Here is a 14,804-nt window from a genome sequence, read left to right on the forward strand (position 1 = left end):
ATATATTAAACATGAAATAGTTTAGGGGAGAAATATATTTAACAAATATCCTGCATGAATTTAATAAATAAATAAGACAATAAGTATACTCAAGTACAAGCAATACTAAAAAGATCATCTAACAAGCAAGGATTGACTAAATCAGATACATTGGCAGTCACACATTTCCTTTTAATACATGTTCATTATTTTTCAAACAGTATTTACCTAACTACTTTGGTATACTCGCTGGGTTGGTCTGTCAGATGCGTTTCGGCTATATCAGTGCTTGTAGTTACAGTAGTTCATATTCCTATTATAAATAAATAGATTTTTATATGAACCAATGGGCTATTTATGCAATGAATTTATAATTGCTTTATAGATGTGGGTTGTTAAGCTGTGAATGTTTAGGTATGGCATCAAACCGAGTCCGACGAGAAAACCCTCCAATAATTTTTATACCTAATGCTCTCGAAAATTGGATTTAGACATATTTTCCCTAAGTGGGAGTACCGTAGGTTATTAATGGACGTAAGTTTTTTATTTTTACCGTCCATACATGAACTCTTATTAAAGACCAGATAAGGCTTTTGAGCATTTTTTCCATTGTGGTAACTAAAATTCGGAATCGAGATATTCTTAGCCTATTGTATTGGCAAGTTATTTATTTTGACATGATTGACACTATGTGGTCTGCGTCAAGTAAACAGTATTGCCTCAGTTTGCTAATATTAGGCCTGATTCTCCATTTTTCAAAATATTTAAAACACCTATCTACTGTTAATGAAAATTCTCAGCAGATAGAATCAACCTTATAGAACGCTTTGGCCGAATAACAGTAAAAAGAGAGAGTTCAGCTGTAGTTTATATGACCAGGCCCTCTTAAAATTTTTCTTGTATTGATAAGAAACTTAATCAACAATTAGCTTGTTTTTTGTTAAAAATATATTTCTCTCTATTTATTCACTTTTTCTCCTGGTGATGCATGATTTGTCTAGTTGGGAGCATTATTTGATTAAGCGTAATTTCCCTCCAATCTAACACATATCAATCTGCCTTAAGAAGTGGATGATCTTGATCTCTATTCTTTTTAAGCCGAATTGTATTGTCTACAAGTGTTGAAATCGAACATTTTGGACTGCCTAACCTCGCTGTATGGACTGCCAGATGCGTTTCGGCATCAATTCCAGAAAAAGGATGAACATAGTACTACATAATATAACATAAAACGAACATACAAACGAACCGATCATAAAGTGCAACAAATACTAAAACGATTAATGATGGTACAAGCCACTCTAAATCATGAGTATACGTCGGTAATTTCTTCGCGATATCTGGAATGAAGGTTTGCGAAAGTTCAGAAGCTTTCATGGCACCTATTAAACCAAATATACTGGTTAACATTGTTGGACAGAAAGAGGACTAGGAATGGACAACCCAGTCCTCGCACAAATATTTCCCTGAAATTATGGCGAAACACATCATAGATACGTTTATGACATACACATCATAGTAGATGTCAACAGAAACAACATAAACTACATATGTACTGATAGATCTGAACTCTTTTCGCAAAAACTTCACAATTCAAGACAGAACTAGAAAATTAAAAAAGTGTAAATTTCCTAGACCTTACCTTATACTGTACACCTTACAAATTACACATACCAACAGAGGCCGAGACAACATCAAACAAGCCGATTCGAATCATCCACATCCGTAGCAAAAAGGCAGCATTTAAATTGTATGACAGACAGACTAAAACAATGCCACTAACTAAACCGAAAGACACTATAGCACAAACGCGATCAACAAAATAATAAACACACTAAATCAACCAGGGGGACCGCGGTGGCCGAGGGGTAGGGCGTCCTACTCGTACGTATTTGCCACGGGAATGGTCCTGTGTTCCAATTCCGGCACTGGATTTTTAATTGTGAAAACTATGGAGAAAGTATTGTAAAGAGGTTGAACCCTCATCCGCGACACCCAACTGCTAGTTTGACGTTAAACCTTCCTGTACGACAGGAATTATTTTACGTGCTCATGTATGGCACTAAATGGACCACATTCACATACATAAGGAATGAAACTTCTTTAAGAGATAGTTCCTACTGTACCTAGTGAGTAGGAACTATCTTCTAAAAGCAGTTGAACAACATACTCACCTCTCATTTACCGTTTCTATTGAGGAAAGAAATGAACAAGTAACATATTTATTCACCAAATAAGGAATTAAATTGTGAGATTTCCTCCTGTGGCCTGGGGGGTGATAAACCTATTGTTTGATAGATACCTATCATCTTGGTTGATTTTTGTTAGTTCAGACGCATCAGACTCCACAGAAATCACCCAAACACTGAAGATGGCGGAAATGTCGAAACGCGCTAACAGGCACCGGGGAAAGTGCTTAGGCTTAGGAAAAAGTGCGTTTTCCAGGGCATGGTTATAATTTATAGGGATTCCTTAAAAGATCTCTATAGGTCGCAGGAAAGGATTTTTAAAAGAGACGACATCACAAAAAATCACCCAGACCCACCACAGAAGTCGCCGAGAAGCCGAAACTCGCCTGACAGACCAACACAGCGATAATTGGTGGACGAGAATGAACTGTCCTTATCCATGAAATCCCACAATTAGATAATGCAATGCTAAAGAAAGACAAAATTCGATAAAAGTCAAAAAGTATGTCTTCGTACACGACAAACAAAGTTTGAATTATACTAGTTTCATAATTGTGTAACAAAACGGAAGACAATGACAAAACCCCAAAAACGTCTAATTAAACTTTATTCTTCCATCGACAAAAGGCTTTTTGTTTAAATAATTACACATTGTCACCATACCACGAGCAAAATTAAAGTTAAACTTTAAGAAATTATAAGAAAAAGGCATAAATGATATCTTTATTATTAAATTGATGAACCCTTGCCTAACATTTTTAAACCCTGATGTCGCACCGTCTGGCTACGATCGTTTCCATCAAATGGTGCTTAAAAAGATGATTAATCCAATTGTAGTTTTTCCTTTGAAAATAGATAAAAATAAGCTGCGAAATTGAGAGACAATACAATTTTAATTTTTTCTCTCTAACAAATTTATGCACATCCTAGAACATACAAACGTACGAACGCCAAACCTTAAACGGCCTGCCAGATGCGTTTCAGGTTCTCTCCAACTTCAGCGTTTGTTCTGTTAATTCTAAACGACTACGTTTTTACTAGGACACTGACCTTATACTGCAACCTAGTAAGCTTAAATTTCGCTCGATGATTGGTTTTTACAATTTTAAAGACGGTTCTTGAAAAAATAAATAAATAAAAAATAAAATGAAGATGACGGGAAGCCAACCAACGCGTTAGGCAAGCCAAAATAATCTTAAACCCCCAGATTAGTTTGTCACAGAGCAGTCCTCAAGATGAAATGTTATATTTGTATTTGTTGGATGATGAATCCTTCTATCAATCTGATCGGTATATTCTCGTTGGTTTTGTTATGAGGGTTTGCAACAGCAATGGTTACATAAACCCTCGGGGTGTCGGTGTTTTTTAAAACAGCCCATTTGTAAGTATGTCTGGTACGAATGCAGGGCGGCTGGATTCGAACCCGGGACCTTTACCTTATGAGCGCCGTGTCAACGCCTAAACCGTTGCGGCCACCGACGCCCCCAGCAGACATTATATTTTAACAACTTCATACCTGGTTTTCTCCGCGGCTTTTCTCATTTTCTCCGCTAAGTCCTAGACTTATGTTCCAAATCAATTCTAATTACGAACGTGTATAAGCATGAAATTGTCTAGGGGTTAAATTTTTGGCAAAGGCCAACCTTCACACACCTTGGCATTGGGTCAAACTTAACTTCTTTAAAAAACATTGCCAAGACCATTAAAAACCTTACCGAAACATAACATATATGTTTTATTGTTGCAGTCAATGCTATCATGGGTGATTCGAGTAATCGAATTTTGGGCGGAGGACTCGATGCTGAATACAAGCTTATGTCATTTCACATGCATTGGCCATCGGAGCACGCCATACTAAACGATGAGTAAAGTGAACAATTCTCAAATATATTGACTTTAAAAAAAAAAAAATTTTTTTATATTGAGATAGGAACGTTGAGTGTGTAATAACTGGCTGTGAATTTATTTATCTGTATATCTGAGAAAGTAGTAGCATAGTATTAAGTGTATTGTAATTTTTTTACTCTGAACATTTAACCATCACCTGGATTATAATTGCAATTAATACCACACTACTCCACCACTACTTAAAAAAACTTAGTGCCCGGAATAACCGGCCAAGATTAGATCTCGATGGTTTATCAGTTTCTCATGCCAAATTCGTCCCAAATCTAAAAGATGACGAAGTTTGAACATGAATCATGGTTATTTTTTGAAAAATCCCTGGCAGGTCGGTGTGCACTTTGAGCTTGTTGATAATGCTTTAAAACGGACATAATAAGAAAAACAGAGGTCCCAATCCAGATGTTTAGTCTCAAAAACCAAAACATATTCATAGACGATGGAACAAAGTATGCGCTTTGCACGTGCATATTTTCTTCGCTTCACGGAAAAACATTGACTCGTGGATGTGTATCTAACCCTAGTCTAATTCGTCCCTGACCTTAATCCTACCTAAGCTAATCATTCCTAACCTAACCTAATCGAACCGTGTTTGCGTGTCCTGCTGGAGAATTTAACCAGAAATTTATGAAACCTTGTTTCTGATAACCTGCTTATAACCCTGACTTCACGCCCTCCGAATACGGTAATTTCCATCCAATGGCGCTTAGAAAAGAGGAAAAATGAGTCCTTATTCAAAACCGAAGCGCCAAAAATACTGCTACAAATGCTAGTTTAAAAACAAAATTAAAAACTGAAAGACTTGGAAAACCAAAAGTATCAAGCCTTTGGGCTTCAAGTGACTTGATCAAACTTCGAGCCAATCCGTTAGTTAAACTAGATATTTTACAGTCACATAATATTGTGGCCTTTTAAGGTAAAGTCTTACAATCTTCAAGCGAAACATGTCAACTACTAAGCCCTGGACTAAATATTTGAGCTAATCTAAGGTCATATAGCTATTTTTACTATAACGTGGGAATTTCGCAGTTATATGATTGTAGTATTATAAGGTCATCTTACCGTGGTATAGCAGAACCCCAGAACTTCAAACTACTTGATAAAACTTAGAGCCAATCTAAGGCCATATTATAATAAAAGGGTATTTCAGATTTATATGATTTTTCTGCTTATAACCTCAAGTCGTGTCGTATTACAGCTAAACTTGTCAATTATTAAGCCTCTGGATTGGAAACTACCAAGACCAAAGTTTGTACCGATCTAAGGCCATATCATTATCCGTTCAAACAAACTGGGTATTTCATAGTTATATGACATTGTCGTCTTATAAGGTTAAGTCCTGTCGTATTATGGCAAAACCTTTAAACCTATTAATCTCCTGGACTTGAAACTTGCTACAGTTTCAACTACTACTAACAGGGTATTTTAGAGTTATATGGCATATCGTCTTATAAGGTCAAGTCCTGACGTATTATGGAAAAACTTGTTAATTATTAAGCCCCTTGATTTGAAAATATTTTGGTCACTGTGGGCCATCCAATGCAGCGCATCCAATCCTGGTCAAAAGTTTTCAGACAAATGGTCGAAGCTCCTTACTACGTTATTAACCTCACTATTATTGTTGACATCATTAACTGGATCCATCCTAACCAACTGTCCAAGCTCTCACTACCCTTTCCCACCTTAATCACTGGAGTGTCACTGTGAATTATAAAATTTCTTCCAGGTGCAGAGCTGGCCATAGTGTGAATGTTGAATGTTGTGCCTAGGATAAAAAAGCATAGTACAGAATACAAATAAATTATTTAAAAAAATCTAGTGCAACGATGTGATAGATGAACTGGCATTAAACACCTTGAAATGACTTTGAAAATAGCAAATAGTTCGGAGCATCGAAGTTTGGATTAGGGATAGAATACTGTATTGTTATTACAGTATTTTTAAATGCAAATGTATTTGACATTGCTTTTTTTTGTTTTGCAAAATTGGTAGCGTACGGTCTAGTCTGGAATTCCACTTCGTCCATATCAAAAGTAAATACAAAGATGTCCCGTCCGCTCTAGCATCGAACGATGGCAAAGCTATCGCCGTGCTCGGCGTCTTTTTTGTAAGAAGATACTCTCCGACGGAAAATGACTAAAAAAATAAAATTTAAAAATAAGTTTTGATCTTTCCAGGACGTTGGCAAGAAGGCGCACAAGGAAGTGCAGAAGCTCATCGACGAAACTGATAGAATCAATAAGGCCGGTGAAAAAGTAGGAAACAATTCGGGGATTATAATAAGGAATCTTCTACCCTCGGATATGGACAGGTATTACAGATACGAAGGATCTTTAACGACGCCGCCATGCTCAGAAGCCGTCGTTTGGACCCTTTTTACGGAAAGGCAGACAGTATCGCAAGAACAGGTGAAAAACTTTTGTATTCTATCCTCTAATGATCTACAATCATCTAAATATACATTTCCATGGTGATTACAAAGAATAAGTATACATTCAACCCTAACCAACTGTATGAGTTGCATAGTACCGAGTAAGATCGCCTTGTCTAGAGTAATAATCTTAATAATGACTCAAAAATTATAGAACTTGTAGTCAAATTATGTGACAGATTGCTGATATGTTTCATACAGCTGGATTAAGCAGGACACAAAAGTTGCATTGTACTTTATGACTGTCTGGGTTACGCTGTGGATGGTGGCAAACGGTGGATAACTTTAAGGAAAATATTTATGAAAGCTGGTTAATTTTTGTTTAAAATTTTTGTGCTAGCCTTCCTTTGGTGCCTCGATACTTACTTAATATCACAAGTTGAGGAATCAAAGGCCTTGATCTCGACTGAAGCAATAGATCATTTTCACGAGTTGGATAATTCTGAGCGTAATATATGAAAATTTAAAAATGCTAGCCAATAACCTAAGCAACTACGGTCATATTTCGCCTTACTGGTCTTACAACAATAATAATCGAAATTATAGTTTTGCTCTTTTGTTATTTATTCATTGGGTAATTTTGGGTACTACCAACTTCATTCAGCGCTTCATATAACAAGTTGGAAATCACGATTTCATCTCGGCTGGAGCAAAATTCGATTTAGTGGAGTTTGATAATACCAAACAGGATCGCACTTAATGGCTTAATGTCAATAATGACTTCAAAATGTAGACATCCTATCCGTTATTCTGGTACAACCTGGCTGATGTTTCGTTTACTGGAGTTGCATTGTACCTTAATAAGTTATGTTGTTCAGACACGTTTCATTATTTTGAAATGTGACAGAAATGAGTGTCTTACAGAAAGTTTTTTTTATTTTGTTATGTTGGTAATTTTGTGTATTACCCTTTCATTTATTATAGTAGTGGAAATGATAGCCAACAACCAGGGACAGCCATGGTGATGACCGTCCTAGATGTATGTCAGCGTTTCCAGGGTCACTGGCCATCTTAGCCCGCTTGTTCTCGCCGTTTTGGTCGGACTCACTCCAGCCAAGACTCAGCGATTGAGGAATTTCAAAAATAGATTCTTCTTCGAATTTTTATCATTTTATTCAGCCATGTTCAGCTAAACTTCTATTCTGAAAGCTAAAATCTATTCTTCATAACGGATATTTTCAAAAGTGAAACAAATTTGCGCAAAACTGTTACCTATTTTGACCTTCAGTCAAAAGGTTTCACAGAGTCCTGCTCTCTTTGTTAATAAATTTTTGGAATGCCTGCCAAATGTACACTTTTATCTTGTCTTAAATCAAATATTAATATGATTATTTTTTTTTTAGGTCAACTGGTTCCCGAATGTCGTTCTGGAAGGAAAACCTCTTAAGGAGAACTACCGCGAGATGCTCTCCGATCGGCACAGAAAAATCTACGGTGTCGGCATAATAGGCATTGATTACACTGATGACTTTGGGGAAGCGACGCTCATCAGGGCGTCTATGCTGCCTTTCCTCTTCGTCATAGCTCTATTTTATATCTAAGGGCCATTTATTATAGGCGCATTGCCAACGGTCGACATGTACTAGTCATTTTTAATTGTATATAGACTATAATTTAAAATCGATTAGAATGATTTAAAGATTAGCTTGTACACAGGGCTACAGGAAGTAAGGTCCTTTCCAACCGAATTATAAAGCTAAAGGGTCATTTTAAAAAATTGGTTATACCCTTTCATAAAGAAAAATCGACCCAAATTTGTGGGTTAATAATGGATCTTAGTTTAATGTAACCAACTTTCGTTAATCCGTTCGGTTTTAAACGGTACTTCCAGGTAAAGGCCAGTTATAACCATGAACCTCGCTTGTCTTCCGTTGCAAGTACAAATTTAGAAATTTACTCCAATTTATTTTATGAGGTATGTCAATTTTTCTCTCTAAAAAAATAAATATTTAAATACGTGTATTCCCTGTGTAATACATGCTTTGTTATAGGCCATATTTGGGTCCTGTTATTTTCGGTTTAAACCGTCTTAAACTTTTGTAATAAGTTTGAAAACTATTTTTGGGTAACTATATCTTACGTGGGGGCAATATGAAATTGATGAATATTCTGAAGTACAATCCAACTTGTTTCGTTATAATTATTACGAAAATAATTTGTATTATGGCTAAAAATTGAGAAGATTCTTGCAAATAATTCGAATATAGACGTCTAGAATAGCCTCAGAATGACCGATGTAAATTTATAAAATAAATTTCATTTCTGGACTATTTTTAATTCGGCATGACTCGGATTACAAACAGCATAAATCGAAGCCTAATCTATCCGCAGTAGGTTAGTAAAAATTGTTTTATCAATCAAGATAAGCATTTTTTATCAAGTGAAAGATAGAAAAAATAGATATGACGAATTGCTGAATTACTGTCAATATCGACCTAAGGTTTGCAATGAATTTCGGCCATTTCTTGGCGCCTGTATTATCTTTATCTTGAAATTCTATACGAAAATTCACACAGAACATGTACAATAATGATTACATGAATTTTATTATAGCAGATTATTTATAAAATTGTTTGTAATAAAGGTTTTTATTTTTTATTTCTGTTTCATTGTTGCCACTCATTAAATCTTTCTGAACAAATTAATAATTCATTACATACTATTTTTTTCCTCTACAAAGCATAAAATCTTAATAATTGTAATGATTAAGTGTATCCAACACCTCCTGTTTTCAGATAAATTAAACTATGTACTTTTATGTAATAATTAGTCAGGCTAAGTGATAAGTGAATGGAATAGTTTAGTACTAAGACCGTGTAAACCAGAGTCCGTACATAATGGAAATGTCATCTTGGCTCCATATAGGGAGCGTATTGCCAAGTCGCCCGTGACAATGGTTCCTTAGTCGTGCTTATCCTGTTGTAATAGAGTAGAGATTATTCTTGCGTCTTGGCGATGGAGTGTGCGAATATATTTAGCATGCATGAATATGTGATATATATGATATGCATGAAGTTCCATGGCGAACTATCAAGTAACCCGATAAACCCTGAATATGTTAGATTGTACATAGGGAATGTGAATTCCGCCTCGTATCTGGAGTGAAGAATAAAAAAATTACCAGTATTCTATTAACCTAAAGACCTAACTATCGTATTCGTTCAGGCTTCTGTAAAACCAAAATTGGTAGATCTTCATCAAAACTCACAAAAGAAGGGCATTTCCATTATGACAAACCAACCATCCAGCAGCCATTGCACAACTGTTCAAAACCTTTTTCTACGTTATTTAAATTAACAAATAAATAAAGGAATGACGATACAACATATTTTATCGCAATAAAATTTTTCATGCTAAAAATTAGTTTGTCTGCTTTCACTTCAATTAATATAAAACGGGGGTTTGAGCTGCTGCTGGTCATCGCTTTCTTCGCCACTGATAATCAACTCAGGAAGAGGTTCAATCGTTCTAGGGTTTTTCTTCTTCCTTCTTTTCCTCCTGTGTGGCTCCGGTTTAAATTGCCTCCAACACGTCTGCACCATAAGAGATTCGATTACTTTTTTTCGATGCGTTTTAAGCATGTTCAAGTAGCCCATGTTTATCTTTTCGATCTGCGTCTTTTCTTCGCTTTCATTCTTCTCGGGCTCTTTTTCCAAGCTGTACTGCTGTCTGCACTCATACGGATAGACTGCGCAAAATGAATTTTTTTTAATAATCTTGTCATAGTTATTTATTTTCTATAATAATTATAAATGTGTCAGTGGCTGAATGCAATAATAAATGTTTTTCTTACAAATAAATACAATATAAATGATGAAGGTGAAATATGTAGATTCAATTTTTGTAAAAGATGGTTCTAATCACAGATATGTTATTTACAACGATCCGGATTTCAAGCATTTAACGTGCCCCGTGCATTTAATTGAAGGGTGCAATTCCTTGACTCTATATAGAGAGCGTGTAGGAATGCCACCTACTACCTAGGAGCATGACATATTTGGGTCCCCTCTATCGATTCTTGGAGGAAACAGGGTTGTTTTATTGTATATAATATTGACATTGAGTTTCCTAGTGTGTGCTGAGAGTGAATGTATTTATTGGTGTGCTTGTTTGGTGGGAGAGGGCGGAATAATGAGTACCCCGAGAGGGCTGAGCGGACCTAGATGTTGCTGCCTCTAGAGCCTAACCTCAGTAGCTGGATGGATAAGTTTAACCCCAAACTGCCAACACCGGGGAGGGTGATTCTTGTAACCTGCTGGTAATTTATTGTAAATACAAAAGCTCGATTTGCCGATGGACTTCGAGATACATGTGCAAATACGAGCGTACACATATTTCTCATAAATATAAGAGTGAATATAAAGCATCATCCAACAATTGAAAGAAAATGGATGGACCTCTTCGCCTTTACAGGCGTTTTAGTATATTTTAAATTAATATAAGTAATTTTTTTTTTGTATTTTCTCTACCAATTTTGTATCATCCGTTTAAACTGAGCATCACATTTTATATGAATCGTCAATCAATTGAAGAAAAATGAATGGGTCTATTTTCTTCACTTATAGATGGTTTAGAACATTTTTATTTTGTATGATTAATTTATAATGTTTATTATATTTTTCGCCTTCTATATCTCATAATCCAACAATATTGCTGATTGTATTTACTTTTTAGAAAATTCGTTATGTTAATTTTCAAACATGTATATAAATATTCATTTTTGTTAATTACCTAAATTGTATTAAATATTTATTGGTAATTATGAATCTACACGTTATTTATATGTTCAATTTATAAATAGATTAAGCCAACAACAACAAAGAAAAGTTTCAGCATCGATAATGGCATGGTGATTGGACTAACATATAAACATAATAAATAAATAAACAGAGATATTAATATACATTGACCACAGGTCCAAAAGTCCTTTTTATTTTCCAGCCTGGATTATATCGAAATGTTATTTTTATTTTCTATATTACTATGTAATATTGATAGGAATGAAGAAAATTAGAGTTTTAGAAGGTCGGAAGGGTTTCTATATCATTTATTTACTCTTTAGTGTCATTAGCTGTTTTTCTGATTATACTTATACTGTCTCTCCTTACTAATATTGTTTGTGTGCTGATTACGCTATACACTAATCAATTAACGTGCCGACTGATAAATAATCACTTGTTATACCTTTTCTTTTCTTTTTTTTGACGTTGTTAAATTGTGATAGAAAACTGGGTGACATGCAGGTGCTCTGATCCTTTTTCTCTTTTACCCGTAGTAGTGAAATCTTCGACATATTCCGTTTCAAACAACTAAACAAACTCTAACAAACAAAACATTGAATTTCACTAATTCTCTAAAAAGTCATACAAATTTAGTATTAGGAACCATCTGTTTTAAAACAATTGTGCTCACGAAAATTCAAATTTTTAAATTTTCTGTTGTGAAATTGTTCCATTGCGATTAATTATTGTATATCATATAAACATAAGTAATTTGTGTAATTATTTTAAAGATCATTTATTATACCAAGTCCAAAGTCGTGTATCCTCAGAATGTGTTCATATTGTTGGCTTGTAGTCTGAATTATAATTATATTAATTAACGCTAAGTGTTTTAATAGATTTTTAAGGTCAAGGGGCAAGCAACACACACACACTTCTCTCTCTCACCCTTTATTTCTTTTGCTCTTTTACTGTCTCCCTTTCTCTCGCTCTTTACTCTCTTTCTTTCTCTCTCTCTCTCTCTCTCTATTTCTTTTGCTCTTTTACTGTCTCTCTTTCTCTCGCTCTTTCTCTCTCTCTCTTTCTCTCCCCTCCCTCTCTCTATTTCTTTTGCTCTTTTACTTCTCTCTTTCTTTCGCACTTTACTCTCCTTTCTGACGCTCTTTCCCTCTCTCTCTCTCTCTCTCTTTCTCTCTCCTCTCTCTCTCTCCTCTCTCTCTCTTTCTCTCTCNCTCTCTCTCTCTCTCTCTCTCTCTCTCTCTCTCTATTTCTCTCTCTTTAAATTTATCGTTAATCGTAAGAGAGGTCTTTTGCGAATTTTTAGATAAAATTCATTCATTCATAAACTCGAACAGATGTCATTCGCTAAGGAGAAGTGGCATATAATAAGTTAAAATCTTGTACCTAATAAGAATTTTTTCTGTTCACAAACTACGTTCAAAATTATAAATTCTCCAGTCTTTTTATAGTATTCACTTCAAAACATAAAAAATAAAAATTTTAAAGATAGTTTAGGTTAGTGAAACATCTAAAAAAGCAAGTTTAAGCCAGCCCATGACGACCAAACAACTAAAGACTGCATACACGCTCAATTTGTTGCCATGGTATGTTGAAATATGAATTTTCTAGATCCTGTTGAATACCTACAAGAAATCCAGGTCATACGTAGAATTTATTCGGTTAAACAGCTAATAATGATGACTAAATACAAACTAAAAACATTTCCCTGGTATTAATTTTAATATTTCTTCTTTCTATAGGGCAAAGAAAATGTCCTTGAGCAACCAGATAATTCTTATACTCTTAACCACCGGATTACCTGATGTTCGTCCATCTCCGGAGATTGACAATGAAGTAATAAGTAAGTGTTTTTTTTTAATACCAGGCTTGATATTTTTATGTTTTAAGTATGTAGTTTTTAATTCTAAAACACCTTTTTTTTATAAAGATTAATCATGTGAAAGAAGAGCGATTGAACTTTGGGTTGGTCATTAACATAGTTTGATTTTAGGTAATTTACAAGAAACAGTTCAAACTCAAAAGGGTACAAACTTGTATGATCACAATGGTGCAAGTGAGTTCAGTTCTTCTTTAATTTCATTGAATATAAAAGAAAAAATGTAACGAATGTTTTATTTATGCAGTTGTGCTTTCAGATTGGCCAGGGCTTTGTAAAACTGGCAACCTACAATCTCCGATTGACATCGATCCTCATGTGACTTCAGACGTACCGTCAGCACTTCCGATTGTTTTTATAAACTATAACTTGTGCACGTTCAAATTTGAAGTGACGCCGACAACTAGTATGTTTGTTCCTAACATTAAGCGACAACATGTTTTACTCCAATAGTGTTTTTTCAGTTTACTTACATCCAGTTATTCAGCATAATCACGAGCTAGGTATTGCAGCAGGTGGTTTGAGAGGACTTTACAGATTGGAATCTGCCCATTTTCATTGGAACGCCGAACACACCATAAACAACAAGAGGTAAACTTAAATTTAAATGTTAAAAATTATATGTGTAAAGTTTAAAATTTAAACAGGGACGCGCTAGAACTTCATGTCGTACATTACAAAACCATTTACTCGGGAATAGCTGAAGCAAATAATCATGAAAACGGCCTTGCAGTACTTGCAATTCTTTACGTAAGATAACACAATAATGAATAGAATTAAATCTGAAGAGTCTTAAAATGCGTTATTAGAAAATAGGACAAGAAGATAGTGGTGTAGCAAAATTAATTGAAGCTATCGAGTCAAAGTCAAACAACAGTTCGTTAACTGCTGAAGAGCTTCTTCCAGAAGAAACAAATGAATATTACCGATATGCTGGGTCCCTTACAACTCCAGGATGTGAAGAATCTGTGATATGGACTATTTTCAAAACGCAAAGGACAATCTCTAAAAAACAGGTGTGCAAACCCTTCAAATAATTATCTAATACACAATGAAAATAGACTTAAAAACTGCAGGACAGCAAATCCGTTTTTCAAACAATAAATTTAGTAAATTTTTTTTCTGTTTTTCCAGAGTGAATGGTTTAAAAATCTACAGTTAAAAGAAGGGACAGTTCTAGTTAACAACTACAGACTTGTTCAGAAGACGAAAAGAAGAAAAGTATACCACGCCACTGCTTCATTTGTGTAAACTTTATTTATTTCATATATAATTCGATAAACTATTGATTTATATATTAACCACAAATTGTGAAATTGGCATTATGTTTGGACAAACTTCGCACACCTTTTATTTGTTAATTTAATGCGAAGCGTTGCAAATAAACAGTTTATATTTTGTCATTACTTTATTTTATTTTAAACGTGTTGAACACTGAAAATAATTGCGCGTATTTTAATTTAAAAATAAATAAATGTATCAATGAATAAAATGAGAATAAATGTAAACTTATATAAAAATTTATTTTTGTTCTGACTTAGTTTTTATAATGGTGCCAAAAAAGCAACCTAACAAATGCATACCGGAAATTGGTCTCTCTCTCTCTCTCTCTCTCTCTCTCTGTGTATGTGTATGTCTGTGTGTGTGTGTGTGTGTGTGTGTGTGTTGTGTACATGTGTGTGCGC

The 14,804-nt window shown here is 34.7% G+C and overlaps 3 protein-coding genes across 7 annotated transcripts in view; 2 read left to right on the forward strand and 1 right to left on the reverse strand.

Moving 5' to 3' along the window:
• LOC106663436 (carbonic anhydrase 2-like) overlaps nucleotides 1-9,099 on the forward strand; it is a 17,447-nt gene extending 8,348 nt beyond the window's left edge. For all 3 annotated transcript variants that reach the window (XM_014388261.1, XM_014388262.2, XM_014388260.2), the window contains 4 exons: nucleotides 3,916-4,033; nucleotides 6,063-6,177; nucleotides 6,248-6,478; nucleotides 7,845-9,099. In XM_014388261.1, the coding sequence (XP_014243747.1) occupies nucleotides 3,916-4,033; nucleotides 6,063-6,177; nucleotides 6,248-6,478; nucleotides 7,845-8,042 (662 nt within the window). In that variant the 3' untranslated portion in view covers nucleotides 8,043-9,099. The remainder of the gene's footprint in view (nucleotides 1-3,915; nucleotides 4,034-6,062; nucleotides 6,178-6,247; nucleotides 6,479-7,844) is intronic.
• A 715-nt stretch (nucleotides 9,100-9,814) lies between these two features.
• Nucleotides 9,815-12,151, reverse strand: LOC106663439. The gene is made up of 2 exons (XM_014388264.2): nucleotides 11,686-12,151; nucleotides 9,815-10,189 (listed from the first exon to the last, which is right to left on the reverse strand). The coding sequence occupies exons 1-2, from the start codon at nucleotides 11,792-11,794 to the stop codon at nucleotides 9,882-9,884; spliced, it is 417 nt and encodes a 138-aa protein (XP_014243750.1). The 5' UTR covers nucleotides 11,795-12,151; the 3' UTR covers nucleotides 9,815-9,881.
• Nucleotides 11,422-14,619, forward strand: LOC106663435 (carbonic anhydrase 2-like). Of its 3 annotated transcripts, none has more exons than XM_014388258.2 (8): nucleotides 11,422-11,526; nucleotides 12,983-13,083; nucleotides 13,234-13,296; nucleotides 13,379-13,525; nucleotides 13,584-13,710; nucleotides 13,767-13,869; nucleotides 13,929-14,135; nucleotides 14,254-14,618. In XM_014388258.2, exons 2-8 carry the CDS (start codon nucleotides 12,993-12,995, stop codon nucleotides 14,368-14,370), a joined length of 855 nt encoding a protein of 284 aa, XP_014243744.1. In that variant the 5' UTR covers nucleotides 11,422-11,526; nucleotides 12,983-12,992; the 3' UTR covers nucleotides 14,371-14,618. The 3 variants fall into 3 exon arrangements, with proteins under 3 accessions (XP_014243744.1, XP_014243745.1, XP_014243743.1); XM_014388257.2 differs by lacking the exon at nucleotides 11,422-11,526 and adding an exon at nucleotides 12,406-12,826; XM_014388259.2 differs by lacking the exons at nucleotides 11,422-11,526; nucleotides 13,234-13,296 and adding an exon at nucleotides 12,403-12,826 and having other exon boundaries at nucleotides 14,254-14,619.
• Nucleotides 14,620-14,804: the final 185 nt, after the last annotated feature.

The sequence above is a fragment of the Cimex lectularius genome, unplaced genomic scaffold (genome assembly GCF_000648675.2).
Source record: "Cimex lectularius strain Harlan isolate CLEC.00 unplaced genomic scaffold, Clec_2.1 scaffold2, whole genome shotgun sequence".
Taxonomy (NCBI): Eukaryota; Metazoa; Arthropoda; class Insecta; order Hemiptera; family Cimicidae; genus Cimex; species Cimex lectularius.

Coding starts and splice junctions, on each gene's coding strand:
- LOC106663435 (XM_014388257.2), top strand. CDS start 12,777: ATGACGACCAAACAACTAAAGACTGCATACACGCTCAATTTGTTGCCA. Junction 13,297..13,378: donor GTATGATCACAATGGTGCAA/GTGAGTTCAGTT, acceptor TTGTGCTTTCAG/ATTGGCCAGGGCTTTGTAAA. Junction 13,870..13,928: donor CAGTACTTGCAATTCTTTAC/GTAAGATAACAC, acceptor ATGCGTTATTAG/AAAATAGGACAAGAAGATAG.
- LOC106663439 (XM_014388264.2), bottom strand. CDS start 11,794: ATGTCGAAGATTTCACTACTACGGGTAAAAGAGAAAAAGGATCAGAGC. Junction 10,190..11,685: donor CAAAAAAAAGAAAAGAAAAG/GTATAACAAGTG, acceptor CATTTTGCGCAG/TCTATCCGTATGAGTGCAGA.